A 19999-nucleotide genomic window follows, 5' to 3' on the forward strand; every position below is an offset into this window, starting at 1 on the left:
GATAAATCTGTTGGAGGGTTGGCTCAGTTAATGCAGCCTGAGGATGCTATCATCATATTGGTAGAATTCAAATGAACCAGTTTTTGTTGTGGGATTGATAAGGATAATACAAATCGCAGGGCGTAACTGAACAAATACTCACAGCGTACAGCACTGAATTTGTGTGTTTACTTTGTGGGCGTGCATCATCCTATCCAGCTTTTCCTCTTTTTAAGAATTCAGAGGTGGAGCGCGCGATTGATGAATGCCCAGGCGTTGGCGGGAATTCAAAAGCTGGGTTGTCATCCATGAATATCGAGTCGCAGTGACAGGCGAATTTTGTTATTGTTGCCTAATCCTGGAACGTTTTTTGGCTTGAGCTTTTTTATTCGCCATGGCATTTTATGCTTCACTTCGTTCTCGCTTGCCGCAAGCATATTCCTTGTCACGCGCGTTTTCTACGCGTGCTTCCACTTCTTCCATCGATGCCGCCGAAGTCAAGAAATTCAGTGACAAGGCTTCGGAATGGTGGAATCCTCACGGCGAATTCGGCATGTTGCAGTTACTGAATCCTCCGCGTGTTTCCTACGTACGCGACCAGCTAGCAGCTAAAGTACGCAAAGACGCTTCAGCGCCGTTGGAAGGGTTTCGAATGCTGGATATCGGTAGTGGTGGCGGCTTGTTGTCCGAGGTAACTTGGCTTAAAAAACCAACAACATATACCTTTATAATGTCTTTTTGCTGATTAAAATCACAGTCGCTGAAACGGTTGGGAGGGTCTGTGGTGGGGGCTGATGCTTCACGCGATAACATTCAGATGGCCAAACTTCACAAGAGAAAAGATCCCATGTTATGGAGAGCACCCGGTAGTCTCGAATATCGACACACAACAGCAGGTAATCCATCAACATCCCTGTTTTTTCCTTGTCTTTTTTCTTTATTGGGCAACGAATTATTGATTCATGATATGACAGAGGATCTGCTTGCTGCTGGGGAATCGTTTGACGTTGTCCTGGCGATGGAGATTATCGAGCATGTGCATCAACCGCTGAATTTTCTACGTACGTGTGCCGACTTGACACGATCGGGAGGTGATTTATTCCTGTCGACCATGTCCCGAACCCCGATTGCGTATTTTTTGACCGTGTTTCTTGCCGAAGATGTATTGGGACTAGTGCATAAAGGTACGCATGATTGGAGCAAATACATCAAGAGCGCGGAATTGCAGGACGCGATACATTCCTTTGGTGATGAATGGGAAGTGAAAGATATCCGTGGGATTGCTTGGGATCCTATTCGACGCAATTGGCTAGTCAGTCCACGCAATGGCATGGTCGGCATGGCAGGATTAGAGTCCCTCGAAGTCAATTACATTATGCGCGCAAGCAAAAAATAAGCAAGCCTCGTCCATTCTCTTTTTCTTTTCCCCCACTTTCTCCTGTTTTCCCTCCCAGACTCTTGCAATCGAACCATTAGACTCTTTCTCTCTCTTTCTGTATTCATCGATAATAATGAAGCTCTTTTATCCCAACTGCGCCAGCATCATTCCAAACGATGCGTATTTATCTTGCCGCAATGTAGAATGCTTTTGGCAGCCAGTGCTTGACAATAGGAGGAAATCAAGGCATAAGGCATAAGGTATAAGGCATAAGGCATAAAATGACGAGGGAGATTGTTTGCTTCCATCTAAATATTATACCAGGAAGTAAGCTAAAGAAGGAGCTGATGTGTGCAAAAAGAAAAAAACAAAAAATTACAAGACAAAGTGGCAAGGGAACTTGTGACGCTAACATCAAAGGAAAAATCCGTTGAGGCGGTCTTTTTTGTTTCTCTTTTTCCCTCATTTAGCTCCAGTAAGCGATCATGGCGAGCTTACAAGAACTGTAACCATCGCTCGACAATTCAATGTTGCTATTCCCACTGTATTTATATTGGTTCTTTTTCCTTTTTGTATGGTAGAGCTCACCAGCAAATTGCTTCGTTATTTGCGCATAATACCATTGTGACGTCGGTGGTGGATGGACAACTCTACGACTTGCCATGCGACGATACCGTTTCATTGTTAATAAACTTACCGCCCCGCTTCCCAGACGAACCTCCAGTTATTACCGTTACGCCTACCGGCTTGCGTCATCCCTGGATCGATGCGGACACTGTGATGAACGAGACCCTAAGGCACTGGAATCATCAGCAGATGAATATTGGGCAAATTGCCGCCGATATTCGTGACGAATTCGCACAACGACCGCCGACAAAGAAAGATGAAGGGTATATATAATAGTAAAAAGAAACCCCCCCCCAAAGGGCAGTAGTATGGTTTGCTTGAAAACTAACCGTGGTTCCCAAAATAGCTATGGCCATCGTCCACCTCCACCGATACCAACTTCCACCACCTCAACACCCAACTTATCCCAAACTCCGCTCGCCATGTCCTCCTTTACTCCGAACCAAGAATATACAATGATTATGAATAAAACGTAGGTACGCTGTTATGGTTGACCCCGATGGGCATGATGCTAATCGTTACAATCCTTACCAGATCCGCCGAAGTAGAAGAGTTGCTGTCCAATGATTTGCCGTTTGAAATGTTCTTCAACTCTCTGGAACGGGTCAAGGGCTTAAAGACGGTCCAAGAAGAATTAATGAATGGCAACGAGAATCTTGCACGTAAGCTGATCATCTAATCTGTCGATTTGCACCAGAAATTAAATCCTCTTTCTTTACAGACAAGAATTTGAGCCGAGAAGATCAGTTGGCCAAATTGAGGACGGACGTGATGAATTTGAATGATGAATATCGACAGGAAAAGCATGCGTTTGATGAAAAGGAACGATTGCAACAGGAAGCCTACAGTGTAAGAAGAAAGAGAGATGGAACAATATGACAAGAAGACTGAGATGATTGGATTTGTTTCTGTTGGTAGCGATTCTCCTCTTCGACGGTGCTCACGCGGTTAAAGGCGAGTGTATACGAATCCGATGATTTATCCGAATCTGTTGCACAAAGCTTTTTGGACGGCAACCTTGATCATGACAGCTTTGTAAAGCAGTTTAGAGAACTTCGAAAAGTGTATCATTTACGAGCAAGCAAACTCGAAAAGGCACAAACAAACAGTGTGTTCACATAAAAAAATTTCGAATCATTCTTTTTTTGTGTTTTCGCGCTCTAATCAAAAAAGGAAACAGCCATGATTGGAATCCGTGGTGTTTCGATGAACCATGTTGTGAACCTAGTTTGCGCCAGCTGACTTGGGCTTTTGTCTCTTTTTGTCCTTTTGAACTATGCGTCTCATTTTCGCCGAGACGGGGCACGAACTGTTCATTCACGACACCGATGTAGCGAGGTGATCATGGAAAAAGTTTAAAACCGGTGTCTCGGTGCCTGAGTTTATTCAACTTTTTGGTTGTTCTTTTTATTTTTAGCGTGGACGCTTTAAGGTCATATATTCAAGCCATCAAACACATACCACCTCATCACCAAATACTTGTCGATGCGGATGGCGTCCAGTTGAAAGTCTTGGCCGAACTCGTCATTGTATTCGATCGCGGCCTTTTGGAAGTGCCTCAAGAAAAAATCCGCAATGTCGTCGCTCAACGTCAGCCGATACCCGAATACCAAGACATAAACCAAGTAGGCCCCTGTCAGCAGTTTATTTTCCAGAACCTTGATAGTAATCCATGTTTTGCTTTTTTTTTTTTTCGGCCGGTTGCCCAGGCTATCACCAAAGGAACCGATATTGTCAACGAAGTTCGGTGTCAACTGTTGGCCATGACAGCCGCGATCAATAACCTGAAAAAACACCTAGAGTGCGTAATTATCTTATGACAGTTTCGACCAAGTCCTAGTATTCCATGTTTTTCTGATTTATTGGGTTTTATTAGAATGGGCGATCATACCATGGAACGCGTGAACAAAGTTTATCAGACAACGTCGGAGCGATATTTGACAGCTGTCGAGCGAATCGAGAGTCAACGCGTGTTCTGGGATAGAATCCAGTTGCAATCGTCGGCGACGTTGGAAAAGATCCAAACCTTGTCGAATCAAGTGACTTTGGAGACGCTAGTCAGCCAAAAAAGGACGCTGGATGACACTTACCAACAGATCACGCAGGAACTGGACCATGAAAAAGAACGCATGCAGCATATCCACCGAGAAGCTTCCATTCTGCTCCATCAACCTGCCAAGGCATCGTCCTACATAAAATCGTTGGAAGGGCTCTTGCATAACCTCAAAACCATTGCCAGCAAAAACAGCAACTTTTCTGTAGATACCCTCGGAATGATTCTCGAGAGCTCGGCACTCGAATTTTCCAAACAAAACTTCTTTGCCGACGAAGAGAATGTGACACGATGCATCAATCTTCATTTCCAAAAGATGATGGAAGCGAAGCGCCGATCCACTGTCGACCTTGTTATGTGTACCCGGATCATCAGCAGCTTGCAGGAAAACATCAACGTCCAGTTATCACAATTGACGGCTTCTGGACAACGGTTAAAGCGATTCAACCGAGATATTCACGCCATTGTGGGCCTCGCGACAAGACAGAAACACCCCTCCGAACCTTTCCTATACTACGATGGATTGTATCGCAAAGACAGTATCAGTTCCGAGGCGTCCTCGCCTCAAAATGAACCAGCTACACCCAAGGAGAAAAAACGAGAAAACGACAGCCTCCCAAATGTCAATGATGATGAACAAGAGACGAATACACGTCAATTCATCGAGACCATCCAGCCATTCAGTAAGCTGTCCATGTCACCCCCATCGCAGGAACATCTCACGATTGGCGTCGATCCGCCCACCCCGGAACCCAACCTGAGAATGGCCCCTTCAGTGGGCAAGCGACATGATAACAACTCATACGACCATCTCAAGCGCCAAATTGAAGCGCTGCAAACGCAGCTAAAGACAGAGAGAAAAGAGCATGAAAGCCAAAAACGGCAGCTGACGGAATCCCAACGTCGGTTGACAGAGGTTCGTGCTATCCAAAATCGATGACAGGATGCTGAAAAGTAACAACCAAGACACTTTAACATATAGCTTCAACGCGATTACACAGAGGCTCAGGAAATGGCTTACGATTTACTATCATTAATATGCGATGAAGATTCAAGTAAAAACAACGTTCATCGCGATATACCAACTGCGGAGATCCTGAAGCTATGTCACCAAAAAATACTTCAAATGGATACATCTCGATCTCAGGTACCTCCGGGACGTTTGACTTCAATATCTAGCTCACGTTTAACACTCCCTCGCTTTATTTTGCTTTGACAGGAAGAGCGGCAGTTACTATCGGATATCCCATTCATGCACCCCTTTTAGCGCGCGTCCATCAAACCAGAGGAAAAAAAAAGCAGGAACAGGCCCCAAAACAAAACGACACTGTATCTTATTAATATGACCCAGTCATTTCTTATTACAATCGTGTACAATTATTATATAACATCATTAAATGCCTGCACCCGTGTAGCCGGGTATTTTCTCTTTCAAAAGGTTCTCGGTAAAGTTCCATAATTCGAGAGCCACTTCGTCGCTTGCCGCCATGGTGGTGGTTTGAGCGCGCTTGCCATAGGGAACCTATACCGATTGAAATTTAGTTGAACATGAGCCGCTCATTTCTTCATTTTGCCGCACTCATCTAGACCGTATACGCACATAGTATTCACCGGTAATATTCTCTTGTTCAACTTTAGGACTGGTGGCGAGGAACAGCTGAGCCAATGCACCATCCTCGGTGCTGATCTGGAACATGCGATAAAGAAAGCCGGGAAGCAGACCTCCCACAATGTGTCGTTCCAATTCAGACTGAACCATACCTGGATGGTTGCAGTTCACGTATACATTCTAGGACAACATTGGTTCACATAAGCTGTGGATGTCATGAGGATGGGGTTTTATCACCTATTGAGCCACCTACTTTGCATCCTTTGGCTTGTAATCGCTTATTCAATTCCCGAGTAAAAAGAATATTGGCCGTCTAACAATGATACAGTGTCAATGATGAAAAAAAAAAGAGATGCCACTGGATCACGTACCTTGCTTTTGCCGTAATGGATGATTCGATTGTATCTCTTTTCGTCACTGATGTGCTCCAAATCCAACCGTTTAAAAGGCGTGTGGTGAGCAATTGAACTGACATTGATGATGCGGCTAGGCGCGGACTGTTCGAGCAAAGGTAACAGTTGGACGGTAAGATAAAAGTGACCGACGTGGTTGGTAGCGAATTGAGTCTCGATACCGTCTTTGGACAATGCAAACGGACACATCATTACTCCGGCATTGTTCATAAGAATATGGAGACGATCGTATCGAGCTTTGAACGTATCGGCAAACTCCTTGACGGATTGGAGCGACATGAGGTCCAGTCGTATAAACTCCACTTTATCGTTACCGGTGCTCTTCTTGATATCCTCCATCGCGGCATTCGCTTTTTTCTCATCCCGGCAACCGATGACACTAGACAACGACAAAACCGTTAGTTGTCAAACCGCCAAGCCATCCCTTTCAAACACTTACACTTGACATCCTTTTCTTGCCATTTCCAAGGCACACACTTTGCCAATCTGCAGACAATCCCATCAGCGTTCATTCTGTTCCCATTTAGACAGGCGTCATCATCAGCTTACACCTGTATTGGACCCAGTAATAATGGCAATCTTGCCAGTCAAGTCGGGAATGTCTTTAAATTCGAATTCTTTGCTTGCCCAAAACATGATTTGACGATCAGCAAAACGGCGGAAAGACCAGGGCGATCCCTTATTCTGTACCTTAAATACGCGCGCGGAGTCGGGACATTTTCCTTATTCACTCAATATACGGTTTGTCAGCCAAACTACTACAGCGCGACATCGTCCTGCCGACGAGCCCAACGACAAAACATCGATTACATGGAAGAAGAAAAAGGCGCAAACCCCTGCAGCATTGAGTGGCTGCATCATGTGCGTATTGAAAGCTTTACTTTCAGCGGTCGCTCGAATAAGAAGAAAAGAAAAAAGATTCCGAAAACGTAGAGACATCAAAGCGCAAATGGGGGGAGGGGACTTGTTGCAAGTGCAACTGTCTCTGCAACTTGCTTTTTATTTTGTTAACTGACTATCCCATGCGAAAGAGTTGGACATCACTGCGTAGCTTCGAGCTACTATCATCTGTATACCATTTGTTCGAACAAGAAAAGTAGCTCCTGCATATGATTCACTCGGTCAGATGGAATCATACGCCACGTTTGGATGACTACAGTGCCGGTCTGGGTGGCTCCAAAATAAAAGCAGCCGTACGTGAGGATCTGCAAATGGAAAGTTTCCGGGGAAATGGGTTTTGAGTCGTTGGTAAAGAAAACATTGACGCAATGGCAAAGTATTTTCCATTCTGAACCATCCAAAATTCTGTACGCCCGATTGTACGTTTTGGAAAACTGCTGTAGAATGAGTGACCACCGCTATCGGACTGTTCCATCCGCGAACTTGAATACTGTTCGCACATACGATGATTGGTATTTATACAAGCAAAATACTGTGTGTATGGAAATTTACATTATGACACGATGTGCATCGAAACGATAATTAAAAGAAAAGGATGGGATGACGGAATGGTGGCAAATGTTTGGACTGAACATACTGGATTCTCCGGGTTCTTGGGAAGCGTTAAAAACAATCTTGGAACAGACAGGGGGTTGAATTGTCATAAGGATGCTCGATGCGGCCAATTTACGGAAGGCGCAGTCGAAGAGGGTGTGGAAGGAGAGAGGACTTGGTATTATCGGAAGAGGTTGGTTGGTCATCGGATGAGGTCAACGCGGTACGGCTGGAAGGTTTAAGGGAAGATGGCCTTGAAGAGGAGCTTTGGCCGTTATCAAATGAAATAGTGGATCTTTTCACCAGAGTACCACTGACAGGCTCTATCAGAGGTTCATCGAGGTCATGGTGCGTACGTGAACCGTTGACGATGGTGGGGGAAGACGCGGTATAAATCTTGAATGGGGCCGTCAAATGATCCTGTGATGATACATGGGCTTCGCTATCCATGGCCTTGCCTCCTTCTAGGCCAAGTGACTGTCGCAATTCCTCCTTTTCTTGTTGTGTTTTCTTATGCAACAAATAAAAGATCAACAATGTGGCAAGGATACCGAACTATGTATTTGTTAGCACTTCGCCCCTTGAAACAGATCCCTTTGATTCCTTGCATAGAATATACGTACCAGAGCGAAAATCGCCATAATAATCCCTGTAATCGCCCCTTTGCTCAGTCGTCCGTTCCACGAATGAGACGAATGCGGATTCGACGACGAGGAATTCATCGAAACGAAATAATCCGACCACGTCATCGTGTTGAGGTCCATCATGAAGAAATCGTCTCTTACGTAACCCAACTCGTCAACACCAAACATAATGAAGAGCGTCCGATTACTGTATAGAACCGCTATGGAAAATGGGCGCAGTCGAGTCAATGAATGGAGTACGCGTCTGGAGATGTATATCATCTACCTGAATGACCGTAACGCGGTCCCGCTTGTCGCGATACTGGTAATGATACGGGTGTCCAACGGGCGCGCGCCGTGTCCAATATGTAACAAAAGTCGTCAACCGGCAAACTTCCATCTTGTGATTGAAAAAAGAAAAATTAAGATATTGTTACGAAGCGATGGTCTCGCACAATCCGTTTCCTTCCCGCTTACTCGTTGCTACGCCGCCATATAACAACAGATTATTAGAATCGGGTACTGACAGAGGAAATAAAGAAAAATATTGAGTGCATTCTCATGGTGCTTTGATATTCATCGATACTCACGTTGGACTACGGTGTGAAACTTGCGTGGAGAAGGGGTTGGACCGTTGGTGATCATCCATGTCCAATTTTGTTGCACAGTATCGAGCATGAGAAGGCGATTCATTGGATTCACGGTGGAGGTGACATTAAAGATGGGTTCTTCGGGATGGTCTTCATTGATTACGGTCGTATTGGTTACGGTAACGCCTCCCATATAATAGATGTAGCGATTATTTCCGGAAAGCGAACCGGTATGCTGGATCCATGCGGATCTGTTGTCTACTGAACCGATATTTATGTGCGATGACCAGCGCTTGGTCTAAACAAAAGGAAATGAGCATGAGGACCTCTGCATTGTGCGCATTACCAACCTACCGCCACATTGAATTCTCTGGGATAGACAAAAGGGATGTCATTGCTTAAACTAGGCACGCGTTCGTTAGCTTCGTTCATGCGCATAGGATTTGTATCCTGATTTCTTACTCAGATCCGCCCCAGAACCAGACAATATCCTTATTTAGTAAAACGGCTGAACCCATGGAGCTATGGTGCATTGCTGTTAATACCATGCATCACAACAAAGCGTTAGGCGCAACTGTTTACATTTGATGGGTGTCGTTCATTGGTAACGATTCCCAGACATTGGTATCAGCATGATAGACCGTGGTGCGATTCACAAGTGACGTGCCGTTGTTGTAACCTAGTCCACCGTCGATGAGGTAACTGTTGTTATTGAGCACAGTGGTTGAAAACAACATGTTGGGCTCCAGTTGGAAACTGGTGTTTCCAGGATTCACCACTTCCCAGTCGGACCATGTGCGGGGAATATGTAAATTCTTGGATATATCGAGTCTATAATGGTCCGATAGTGTGGTGCTGACGTTGCGACCGGCGACGTACATGCCTCCACCGTAACAGTATATCTGTTCGCTTAAAAGGACACATGCTAACATATCAAGTAAGATGGTTGCTAATATGATGGCGATGAAACTTTAAATTGTACCTCCACCGAATCTCGCCGGCGGACGAATGCAATGGGCGGCGGGGAAAATGAATGATAATAAACACAATAATAATAATAATACAAATCTTTTCATGACAGGAGGAAATAAAATAAAAAAATAAAAGGAAAAAAGGTGGAGTGGTGTGTGTATTCAAGAAAGTGAGCTTTTAAATGGAATCATCTCATGCACACTTGCAAAAATCTATTAATGTGCCTGGCTGAGGGTTTTTTTTTCTTTTGTTTACTGTATGTATTGATTTCACGGATGGCTCTGTAAAAGCGGGTGATACAGCAGATCTATTTATCTCACGATTGTTGAGATTACAATTCGCATCCGCCTTGGGTTCTTCGTCATTGGATACTTATCCAAGCCACTCTTTGGTATAGTTACCGAGGCAAGGCCCGCAGGTTACTGGGCAGAATTTGGATAGTGCAAAAAGTCTGCAGTGGGGGAATGAAGAAAAATCAGGGGAATTTTTTTTATCATCATCGGTGTTTTTGTTTTCAAAAAAAATCTCTGGAAAATAGGCATTTCTATTCATGGAGTCGCGCCATGTCATGGAAAAAAATTAGCGCCAAGGCATGACCTATTATATCGCGTATGCAAGTACAGGCTCGATGATGTTATTATTATCTCCAAGCTTGGGCTGATTCAAAGATCCAGTGGGCAAATGATCATCACACTGTCTGTGTTGAGGACCCTTGAAGCTTTTTTTGGCATTCTCTCAAAAGAAGGAGAGAACAGAAACTGAGTCCGAAATAACGTGGAACTGCATACATATTGAATCCCGCACAACTCAGCATCTTTTTTTATGTGGTTCAACTTCAACTTCTTGGAACATGTCATAAAGGATTGCAACGCAAAGGAATTGATTTGAAAAAGATCATTCATATAGATTGAAGAAGTGCATGTCATATTTCTGATGATAATAATTTTCCAATTGAAAAATGGTGAACAGGGCAAAAGACATTGACAATAGCAGTAGACGAAAAAATTGGAATGAAGCTTAGCCAAGCAAACTGGACACAAGGGCAAGATGTTACTCAAGCAATAAAAAGGTGAGATATTTGTCACCGGGGTTACCCCATAGCCCCTTTTTCCTTTTCCTGTTATGATACTCTCTTTTTCTCGACGACGAAAGTTACTGCTGTTGGTTGTATTTTGGATCTTATCGATTCTCTCCTTTTTGGCCTATGATCCATCCTTGATCACTGATCTGGGCTACTACACACGTCCAATTTGGGATACCAATCCACAGACGTTCGAAGTCCTACCTCATTACTACGCTGAAGATGTGTCCATGGCCAATCTGTGTCAATTGCACGGATGGACTCATCTGAAGGATGAAGAACGACCGCGGGTATTTGACGCCATTGTCTTTAGCGTGGAGCTGGATCTCCTCGAAATCCGCATTCGAGAATTGTGGGACGTTGTCGATACTTTTGTCATTTTGGAATCCAACGCTACATTCACGGGTGTCAGCAAACCACTCGTATTCAAAGACCACCAAGATCGATTTGCTTTTGCAGCTTCCAAGGTTCGGCACTTTACCGTGGAACAGTATGCTTTGCCTGCAAATGAAGGGCCATTTTACAATGAAAATCAGATGCGACACCATATGAATGCGGCTCTCAAAACTGCGGGCATCCAACGAGGCGATTTATTGATCATGTCGGATGTGGACGAGTTGATTCGTGGCAAAACAGTGGATATTCTTCGTAGCTGCGGAGGCGTACCGGACCAGTTACATCTCCAGCTGCGCAACTATGTGTATTCCTTTGAATTCTTTGTCGACTTCAACTCTTGGCGCGCCCACATTGAAAAGTACGACCCTGACAGTACCTCTTATCGTCACGGCCAGGTCACCAAAAATATACTATCGGATGCAGGCAAGTTGGGCGGTCCCAGCAATTTTGACAAATGGAGACTCGCAAAGGAAAAAAAAAAATGGGTGAACCAATGCGAGACGGGCGTAAACTGATTTGAGGATCTGTGTAGGATGGCATTGTTCGTTCTGTTTTCGAACGATTCAAGATTTCCAGTTCAAAATGCAGAGTTATTCACATGCCGATCGAGTCCGCCACCAGCAGCTCCTGGATCCGGATCGGATTCAGAAAGTGATTTGTGAAGGCGGCGAGATCTTTGATATGCCTCCCGAAGCTTATACGTACAAAGAGTTGGTGTCCAAGCTAGGCAATATCCCTCATCAAACATCGGCGGTGGGATTACCAAGTTACGTTTTGACGCACGCAGATCGGTTCCAGTTCTTGTTGCCTGGCGAATGCATGAGAGATATAGAAACAGAAGCATGATCTGTAACCACCCAACTACGACATCAACCTAAAAAGTTTTTTTTTCTGCTATCAGCTATTCATTTAAAATACCAACTACATTATCTCGGTTTAAGTATAAAAAAACCAGAGAGAAAGACATCAACGATAATGCAGTTCAAAAGAGATGAAAAAAAGAAAAAATTTAAAATTGAAAGATAGACGCAAGGCTAACGGAACGATAATGCATCGTCCCGCTGGCTTGAGAATCATTTTCGTTATTCAACAAGGTTTTTTTTTTTTTTTTTTTTTCTTGCTTAGCGTGTTACCTCATCAGACGTACTCCTCGATTTTTTCACGCCGTTCGTTCTTTGGCTTGTTTTGGATCCATTTTTTATGGTGTGTTGTTTTTGCCCAAAGATGATCAAGAGCTGACGAGAAACGGAACGAGGATTTGGACTGAGCTTCTTTTTTTCACTAGGCGGAGCGGAAACTCTGTCAGGAGTCGCACAGGGTTTTTAATCTTCGTCATTTTTTGAATGATATTCTCATGATCGGATTTGAAAATGATACTTTGCTGGAGAATTTCCGCCAAGGATAAACCATGATGAAAAAATCATTAAAAAGCTTATATATGACATCTTGTTCGGGTGCGTGGGATCGACTCGCCGTATCCTTCCCTTGTACAAGCCGGAAGGATGCATCTGGACCATCCATATTGACTCTTTGTCTGTCTCAAAGAGTAGGATACGCATTTGGTTACCCTGGAATTCTGCCATGCGGACTTTGCTTCCGGTGAGCACATGATAAAGGTGGAAGGCTGCACCCCATATTTTCCTTCAGGAAAAATAGATGGTTGCTGTGGATGCCTTGCAGTCTTGTCCGGTCGATAGCTCGTTCACACTGTTCCTGATACAAGAACCGTTGGGTGCTAACGTGATCGCTGGAGGACGGTTGCGGGGATGTGATTGGCAGGGCAACATGGACAGTTCAGTAACACAAGCTTTCAATCTTCAACATTTAGAGTCGAATCGGCTTTCGTACAAAAAGTTTCAAAAAAAAAAGACCGAACGAGTCAGACCATGAGGCCGAGAAGCCCATGACACCTATCAAGCTCCAGAAGGGCAAACAAAAAAGGGGAATCCGTACCATCTGCAACAACAGAACAGTAATATGATGGATAGAAAACTCATCTTTCTCCTGTAAAAAGAAAAACAGATGGTACAACAACCAGGTCTACGCGTCTCAACTTTTTTTTTATTTAAGCTCCTTCTTGTGCCTTTTCCCACTTTTTTTTTTCGTCCCACTAGCAGACCTTTTTTTTTTTATACTTTCTTCTTGTTTCCCTTTTTTTCTTCTTTTTTTTTTTCTCTTGCTTTCCATCTTCTTGAGCCCATTTCGATTTTCATTGTGTAATGTCGGGCAACAACATCAAGGTCGTGTGTCGTTTCCGACCTCAAAATGCACTGGAAATCAAAGAGGGCGGTGTGCCTATCATCGACATTGATTCATCAGGGTCCCAAATCGACCTAAAGGTAAAACCTACATCTCCAAACTTTGAGAACCATGGTAAAACAAGTCGTTGCTCACACTACCTTGTTTGACTTAGGGCAAAGACTTTCAAGGGTCGTTTGCTTTTGACAGAGTCTTTGGCATGAATACCCCTCAAAAAGATGTTTTTGATTATTCTATTAAAACTATTGTCGATGGTATGCTTGATCACTGTTTTTCTGTGGAAAAGGGCCAGATAAGACACTCATCCTAGATTGCTTGTTATTCTACAGATGTTACGGCCGGTTACAACGGAACTGTATTCGCATATGGCCAGACAGGTTCCGGTAAAACGTTTACGATGATGGTAACTGAAAAAAAAATTTAACTGCACTTCTTACTGTGTCCACCCCCCCTCTGCCTTCCCTCAAGGGTTTATCGCATAGCTGGGTTAACATTGGTCTTAACGTTACTTTTTCTTTTTATCTTGTGTTTAGGGTGCGGATATTGATGATGAGAAAACCAAGGGTATCATTCCACGTATTGTGGAACAAATCTTTGCCAGTATCATGGCAGCACCTAGCAATTTGGAATTCACCGTCAAAGTGTCTTACATGGAAATTTATATGGAAAAGGTTCGAGATTTACTAAATCGTAAGTGCATGATTTATGTTTATAAAACAACGCATGAAATGCTGATAACTTTTTTTCTTACTTTTTCCCGTTTTATTTGTGTTTCCCTATTCCTTTCTCCTTGGTCGTTTCCAGCTGCTCAGGATAACTTGCCTATCCATGAAGACAAAACCAAGGGTGTCTATGTCAAAGGCCTGTTAGAAGTCTATGTCGGTTCCTCGGACGAAGTATATGAAGTGATGCGCCGTGGTAGTAATAATCGTGTGGTAGCTTCCACAAGTAAGCACTTTCTACTATTTTTATTATTATTACATGGTTTCAGAGATTTTATGCTGATTTGAACCTCCAGACATGAACGCCGAGAGTTCTCGAAGTCACTCCATCGTCGTCGTCACCATTACCCAGAAAAACATTGACACCGGCGCCGCCAAAAGCGGTAAACTGTACCTCGTCGATTTAGCAGGTTCTGAAAAGGTAACAACATCACTAGCTTTTTATCTTTATTTTTTTTCCCCACTTCCCCTTTAGTCTGAAGATGTCATATCTGATGTTCTATCGATTTGGTTTTTTTTTTAGGTGGGCAAGACCGGCGCATCCGGACAAACCCTGGAAGAGGCCAAAAAAATTAACAAATCCCTGACCGCTCTTGGTATGGTCATCAACTCGCTTACAGATGGAAAGGTAAACCCTCCCCCCGGCATCTTGTAGTCAAAGATTACGTGTATCATGCTAACCCGGCTGAATTTTTTTTCGTTGCCGTGTGCCTTAGTCGAGTCACGTGCCTTATCGTGATTCGAAATTGACTCGTATTCTGCAAGAATCGCTGGGTGGTAACTCGCGTACGACACTGATTATTAACTGTTCTCCCTCATCGTATAATGAGGCCGAAACACTTTCGACACTTCGTTTCGGTATGCGAGCAAAGAGTATCAAGAACAAGGCCAAGGTGAATGCGGATTTGTCTCCCGCGGAATTGAAGGCCCTTTTGAAAAAGGTCAAATCCGAAACGGTCACTTTCCAGACCTATATTGCTGCCTTGGAAGGCGAAGTCAATGTGTGGCGAACGGGTGGGTCGGTCCCCGAAGACAAATGGGTTACCATGGACAAAATTACCAAAGGCGATTTCAATGCCTTGCCTCCCGCCGCAGGATTCAAGAGTCCTATTGACGATTCATCGCGTCCCGCCACGCCCGCCATTGTTTTGGAAAAGGACGAACGCGACGAGTTGCTGAAACGCGAAAACGAACTCATGGATCAAATTGCTGAAAAGGTAAAATACCTACAAAATGATTTTTTACTTAGCTACAAAGGATGATATGGCCTGACACCATGGGATGGAATAGGAAACGGAATTAGCCAACCGTGAGAAACTGCTGGAATCACTCAAGGAAGAAATGTCGTACTATAAAGATCAAGAACAAATTGCGACGAAGGAGAATCAGCAAATGACCACGGAATTGAGTGAATTGCGTCTTCAGTTGCAAAAGATTTCGTACGAGAGCAAAGAGAATGCCATTACTGTCGATTCTCTCAAGGAGGCGAATCAAGACCTGATGGCTGAATTGGAAGAGCTAAAGAAGAATTTGTTGGAAATGAGAATGTCCCACAAGAGCCACCACGACGATGAAAAAGAGAAGAAGAAGGCCGAAAAAATGGCTCAAATGATGTCCAGCTTTGACCCATCCGTAAGTCACCTGTGATTCTGGAGGTGTTTCACATGGAAAAGGACAAACTTCAAGAGCTCATAACTCTAACCCATCTCAAATATTAGGGCGAAATCAATGAAAAGGAGCGGCAGATCCGTGATGCTCTCAATAAATTGGATGCCGAGAATAATGGCAATCTCAGTATTGAAGAACTGGTGTCGTTGCGACGCGATTTGGCTGAATCCAAAGTGTTGTTGGATCAACATGCCAAAACCATCAATGATCTTACCTATGAAAAGGAGGTCCTTGATAAGAAGAAGGCCGATCTGGAAGGTCGCTTGGGTACGCTCGAACAAGAATACGAAGAGCTTCTGGACAAAACCATTGCTGAAGAAGAAGCCGCGGTACAAAAGAACGTCGATATTGCCGAAACCATTTCCAGCCTCAAGGCGAAATTGGAGGCCCAGTATGCAGCCAAGAAGGAAATGCAGCAAAAGGAAATTGATGACCTTAAACAAGAGTTGGACCGCAAGAATGAAAACCATCAAAAACTCAGCAACGCCATGGCCGATCTTAAAGCGGCCAATGATCAGCTTCAGGTACGACAGATTTCTCAGGATGGTACATCACTTTCATATTTTTTCATGGACTCACCCATCTTTCTTATCAATAGAACGCTTTGTCCGAGCAATCCCATGCTTCGCAGGATAGCGAACTGTCTGACAGAGAGAAATACTTTGAACGCATGCGCAAGACCATGGCCAGTCAGTTGGCCGAGTTTGAAGTGACCAAGAAGGCGCTCATGCGTGATCTTCAGCATCGTTGCGAGAAAGTGGTTGAACTGGAAATGTCTCTGGACGAGACCCGGGAACAATACCACAGCGTGCTTCGCGCAAGTAACAACAAGGCCCAACAAAAGAAGATGGCCTTTTTGGAACGCAACCTCGAGCAGCTCACCAATGTGCAAAAACAGGCAAGTCATGGGCGTGTTGGAGGGGGTCTATTTTTGTTTCACACGCATACAGCGACTGATGCAAGTTTATTATTTACTTTCTCCACAATGTGTGCACAATAGCTTGTGGAACAGAATGCTTCATTGAAGAAAGAAGTGGCCACTGCCGAGCGTAAATTGATCAGCCGCAATGAGCGTATCCAAAGCTTGGAAGCATTGCTGGAAGATGCTCAAGAGAAGCTGATTATCCAAAATCAGAAGTTCGACGTGCAGTTGCAGGCCGTGAATGAACGTTTGGCTCAAGCCCGATCGCAGCAAAAGATACAAAGCTCCATGTCCAGTTTGAACTTTGGCCGCATTGCCAAGCCTCTTCGTGGTGGAGGCACCGTAGTGGATAATGGCGAGAATACCCCTACATCACCTGATAAGCGTGATAAACGTACTTCTTGGATCCCTGGATTCATGAACTCACGATAGATCTATTTACCCAACCCGAACGCGGGACCCAAGAACACAAGTTTCCTGTAATCTGTTTTTTTCTGGGACAAAAATTCCCCCCTTTTCTATTTTCTTGTCCTTTCTTTTTTATATCTGCTATATAGTTTTCCCTTTTTTTTTTTTTTTTTTTTTTTTTTGTAGCCTGTCGTCATTGCGCTTCCTTTATTCTTACTTTGATTGTTCATAACCTGTCGTTCAACAAGAAATCTGACTTATTCTGCTTTTGTTCACCTTATTTCTCGCCCGTCATGTTCTACCATTTTTTTTCCACCATTCTCAAGTTTATTGCCAAATGTTTTTTATATAATATCAACCGTACGTCATCCTATATAAACCGCGTTTAAGAGGAAGACTTCCCGTTCAGTACTACAAGCACTTATGAACTGACTTGTGGAATCAATACAACCATGGGAACAAGTATATATTAATCGTGCCTTCGACTGACTGCCGTTTGAATAATGTCCAGCAATTCCTCCAGAATATTAGGCCAACCATCAAGGCTGGCTAAAACATTTTCTATCCATGCACCGTCATCGGGCTGTTGTTGTCGAGATGTACACAGTACTCGGACAAATTGATCGTATGGATTGATGTCTTGGTCGTCGTCGTCGCATACCTGTTGATGCCGTGGTTGGTATTCAGCATCTTCGTCATCGCCTACATTCATATCCGCTAATCGGCTGGACCGTCGTCGAGTGGTCTTGGCCGTGGAAGGGGACATTAGCAATTCCACTTTTCTGAAAAATGCAGGGAATATGAAGGGTAATGTCCGCTGGGTGTCTGGATTATCTCTCAGCGTCAGCAGACTGCCAATTTCTCCGTTTTCTTTAATGCCACAATGTTCTTCGCCTTCGCGCAACGTGGGACTGGTGATAGTCGGATGCGGGTCAAAGTGAAGTGAGTTGTGCGAAGACTGTCGACGACGATGCGATGGATAGTGTTCACCGGAGAAGTCACTGCCAGTATGACTGAATTTTGTCAATGGTGACACCATCTCATTTTCTTCTTCGTCAAAGGCGTCGTATTCTTCATCAACATCCTCCTCTTCGTCGGCACCCATGTCGGCTTCGTCATCGTATCCAACGCTTTCTTTAAACTTTCCCAGGAATACGGGATTGTGCGAAAGGAATTGGCTAATTTTAGCCATCCATAGACGGTCTGGAATCTTCTCTCGTGGCGAGTAAACGAGATCTTGAAACTGTTGCCATGCCTCTGAACCTTGGACTTCTTCAATATAGTGACGAAGCGCCGTATAGAAATCGGCATTATGTTGAGCCAACATTTGCATTTCACGGGGTCGATCTAATAATGCGACCAAGACGTCGTTTCGTACACTTTGTCCGTGGATATTCACAATAGGAGGAGTCTCGAGACTGTAGCTTGCCCGTTTCTCACCCAAGACTGGTTCTTCGTCTTCTGTATCATGATCCTCTTCTCGAATCCTTCGCAGCAACTGTTCATCAGATTCAATAGCATGATTATGATTTAGTGAAGTCGTCATCTCTGTAATAGTATAGAAAAGGAATAAAGAAACAAGCACACCAACGAAAGAAAGAAAGAAGAATAAAGAAAAGTGGTGTGAAAAAAAAAAGAAAAAAGATCGTCCACAATATTTTTTCTTTTCGGTGTTTCAATTGTTTTGCTTTTCGTCATGCAATCATCAGTGGGAGGGTTTTTGCTATTTCCTTGTTTGTGCAGGCCGCACCCAATGTGACTGTTAATGGTTTGTGGACGCTTCGGCTTCATGCTCCAATGCAAAGAGTTTTGCACATAACTTGCAAAGAACAATGAAACGCATCTCAGCGCACACTGAAAAACTCGCAGCTTTTCTCAGATTCTAAACATCTCCCGTCTCTTGTGATCTATGCTAATCTTTTTGAATTAAACTTTCATCAACAAGCAAATTGGTCAATTTAAACAGGACTGAAAGAAACTTCTCGCTATTTATTATACTGATAACAAGCCGTACACCCGCTGTGCAATGAATGCCGCCTGCCACCGGGGATTGCCCCCTTACATTGAGCGACTTTCTTCAGATAAAAAGCCTAACGCATACACGGGCATAACCTGGGCGAGAACTCTTGACGGAACTTCGGTATATTAATGACAACCTTATGGCATCCCTTACGTCGTGATTTGTTTCTAAACACGCGCAAAGCAGCACTTTGACCCCCTCAGTTCCATCCCGTCTAGGCTATGATAATCTAGAAAGATGTGTGAGTATGTTGGGTATTTAAAAAAAAATGAGTTAGTAAGCTCTCTGATTGATTCAAATTTCGTCAAGATATTTTACCTTTGTTATTTGAGTTTTCGATAATAATTGATCGCTTAACATGACTTGGATTATATGACATTGAAAAACGTTGAATTAGTATAGGTTCATTACATCATAGCAAAGGAAAAGAAATTGGACTTGCCTTTGAACCAAATGGTGTACCGGACAAAAAAAGATGAACACCGACCTCTCGATCATCATAAATGAAGAGAATCAAAGGGCATATACAGTATAACTGACAGAAAACCCAAATTGAATGATGCTACAAAAGAACGCCAGTCGTATCATCAACCACCTTTCTTCAAAAAGAGCTCTACTCACATTTTTATTTGAAAGACGACAATGCTCTGTTTGACCACAACTGGCGCAAACGGCATCTTGCTGCTGATTGTTTCGCCTATTATCGTGGCGAGTGGGCAGCGAAGCATGATTGAAAGAAAAAAAGGTTTAACAGGTCCCGATAACTTAGTGTAGATCATGTGATT

At 43.8% G+C, this 19999-nt stretch overlaps 9 protein-coding genes across 9 annotated transcripts; 5 read left to right on the forward strand and 4 right to left on the reverse strand.

The window, feature by feature from the left end:
• The first annotated feature begins 236 nt into the window (after positions 1–236).
• BYT42DRAFT_604710 (S-adenosyl-L-methionine-dependent methyltransferase) lies at positions 237–1508 on the forward strand. The gene is made up of 3 exons (XM_051571104.1): positions 237–670; positions 737–875; positions 954–1508. The coding sequence occupies exons 1-3, from the start codon at positions 374–376 to the stop codon at positions 1373–1375; spliced, it is 858 nt and encodes a 285-aa protein (XP_051423653.1). The 5' UTR covers positions 237–373; the 3' UTR covers positions 1376–1508.
• On the reverse strand, positions 1509–1787 carry BYT42DRAFT_568370 (uncharacterized protein). Its single transcript, XM_051568166.1, has one exon. It carries the CDS (start codon positions 1770–1772, stop codon positions 1599–1601), a length of 174 nt encoding a protein of 57 aa, XP_051423654.1. The 5' UTR covers positions 1773–1787; the 3' UTR covers positions 1509–1598.
• On the forward strand, positions 1527–3162 carry BYT42DRAFT_322208 (uncharacterized protein). The gene is made up of 6 exons (XM_051563019.1): positions 1527–1862; positions 1939–2247; positions 2331–2456; positions 2519–2646; positions 2706–2833; positions 2903–3162. The coding sequence occupies exons 1-6, from the start codon at positions 1843–1845 to the stop codon at positions 3104–3106; spliced, it is 915 nt and encodes a 304-aa protein (XP_051423655.1). The 5' UTR covers positions 1527–1842; the 3' UTR covers positions 3107–3162.
• BYT42DRAFT_568375 (uncharacterized protein) lies at positions 2811–5364 on the forward strand. The gene is made up of 6 exons (XM_051568167.1): positions 2811–3322; positions 3402–3609; positions 3694–3785; positions 3861–4953; positions 5020–5184; positions 5257–5364. Exons 1-6 carry the CDS (start codon positions 3261–3263, stop codon positions 5302–5304), a joined length of 1668 nt encoding a protein of 555 aa, XP_051423656.1. The 5' UTR covers positions 2811–3260; the 3' UTR covers positions 5305–5364.
• On the reverse strand, positions 5365–6738 carry BYT42DRAFT_568378 (uncharacterized protein). The gene is made up of 6 exons (XM_051568168.1): positions 6609–6738; positions 6499–6545; positions 6018–6438; positions 5900–5959; positions 5638–5826; positions 5365–5559 (listed from the first exon to the last, which is right to left on the reverse strand). Exons 1-6 carry the CDS (start codon positions 6693–6695, stop codon positions 5431–5433), a joined length of 933 nt encoding a protein of 310 aa, XP_051423657.1. The 5' UTR covers positions 6696–6738; the 3' UTR covers positions 5365–5430.
• Positions 6739–7685: 947 nt separating this feature from the next.
• Positions 7686–9698, reverse strand: BYT42DRAFT_613630 (uncharacterized protein; the record flags this gene model as incomplete). Its single annotated transcript, XM_051571762.1, has 8 exons — positions 7686–8108; positions 8177–8397; positions 8463–8576; positions 8654–8698; positions 8767–9064; positions 9121–9169; positions 9229–9288; positions 9349–9698. 8 exons carry the CDS (start codon positions 9696–9698, stop codon positions 7686–7688), a joined length of 1560 nt encoding a protein of 519 aa, XP_051423658.1.
• A 1139-nt stretch (positions 9699–10837) lies between these two features.
• Positions 10838–12323, forward strand: BYT42DRAFT_568389 (N-acetylglucosaminyltransferase-like protein). The gene is made up of 2 exons (XM_051568169.1): positions 10838–11638; positions 11748–12323. The coding sequence occupies exons 1-2, from the start codon at positions 10861–10863 to the stop codon at positions 12059–12061; spliced, it is 1092 nt and encodes a 363-aa protein (XP_051423659.1). The 5' UTR covers positions 10838–10860; the 3' UTR covers positions 12062–12323.
• Positions 12324–13434: 1111 nt separating this feature from the next.
• On the forward strand, positions 13435–17218 carry BYT42DRAFT_593482 (kinesin heavy chain; the record flags this gene model as incomplete). The annotated part of the gene is made up of 12 exons (XM_051570703.1): positions 13435–13554; positions 13629–13728; positions 13804–13877; positions 14008–14164; positions 14279–14422; positions 14493–14617; positions 14720–14824; positions 14913–15413; positions 15487–15828; positions 15915–16388; positions 16496–16762; positions 16865–17218. The coding sequence occupies 12 exons, from the start codon at positions 13435–13437 to the stop codon at positions 17216–17218; spliced, it is 2763 nt and encodes a 920-aa protein (XP_051423660.1).
• Positions 17219–17507: 289 nt separating this feature from the next.
• Positions 17508–18813, reverse strand: BYT42DRAFT_568393 (uncharacterized protein). Its single transcript, XM_051568170.1, has one exon. The coding sequence runs from the start codon at positions 18738–18740 to the stop codon at positions 17664–17666; it is 1077 nt and encodes a 358-aa protein (XP_051423661.1). The 5' UTR covers positions 18741–18813; the 3' UTR covers positions 17508–17663.
• Positions 18814–19999: the final 1186 nt, after the last annotated feature.

This window comes from Radiomyces spectabilis (assembly GCF_025331425.1).
Source record: "Radiomyces spectabilis strain NRRL 2753 chromosome Unknown BYT42scaffold_6, whole genome shotgun sequence".
In the NCBI taxonomy this organism is placed as follows: Eukaryota; Fungi; Mucoromycota; class Mucoromycetes; order Mucorales; family Radiomycetaceae; genus Radiomyces; species Radiomyces spectabilis.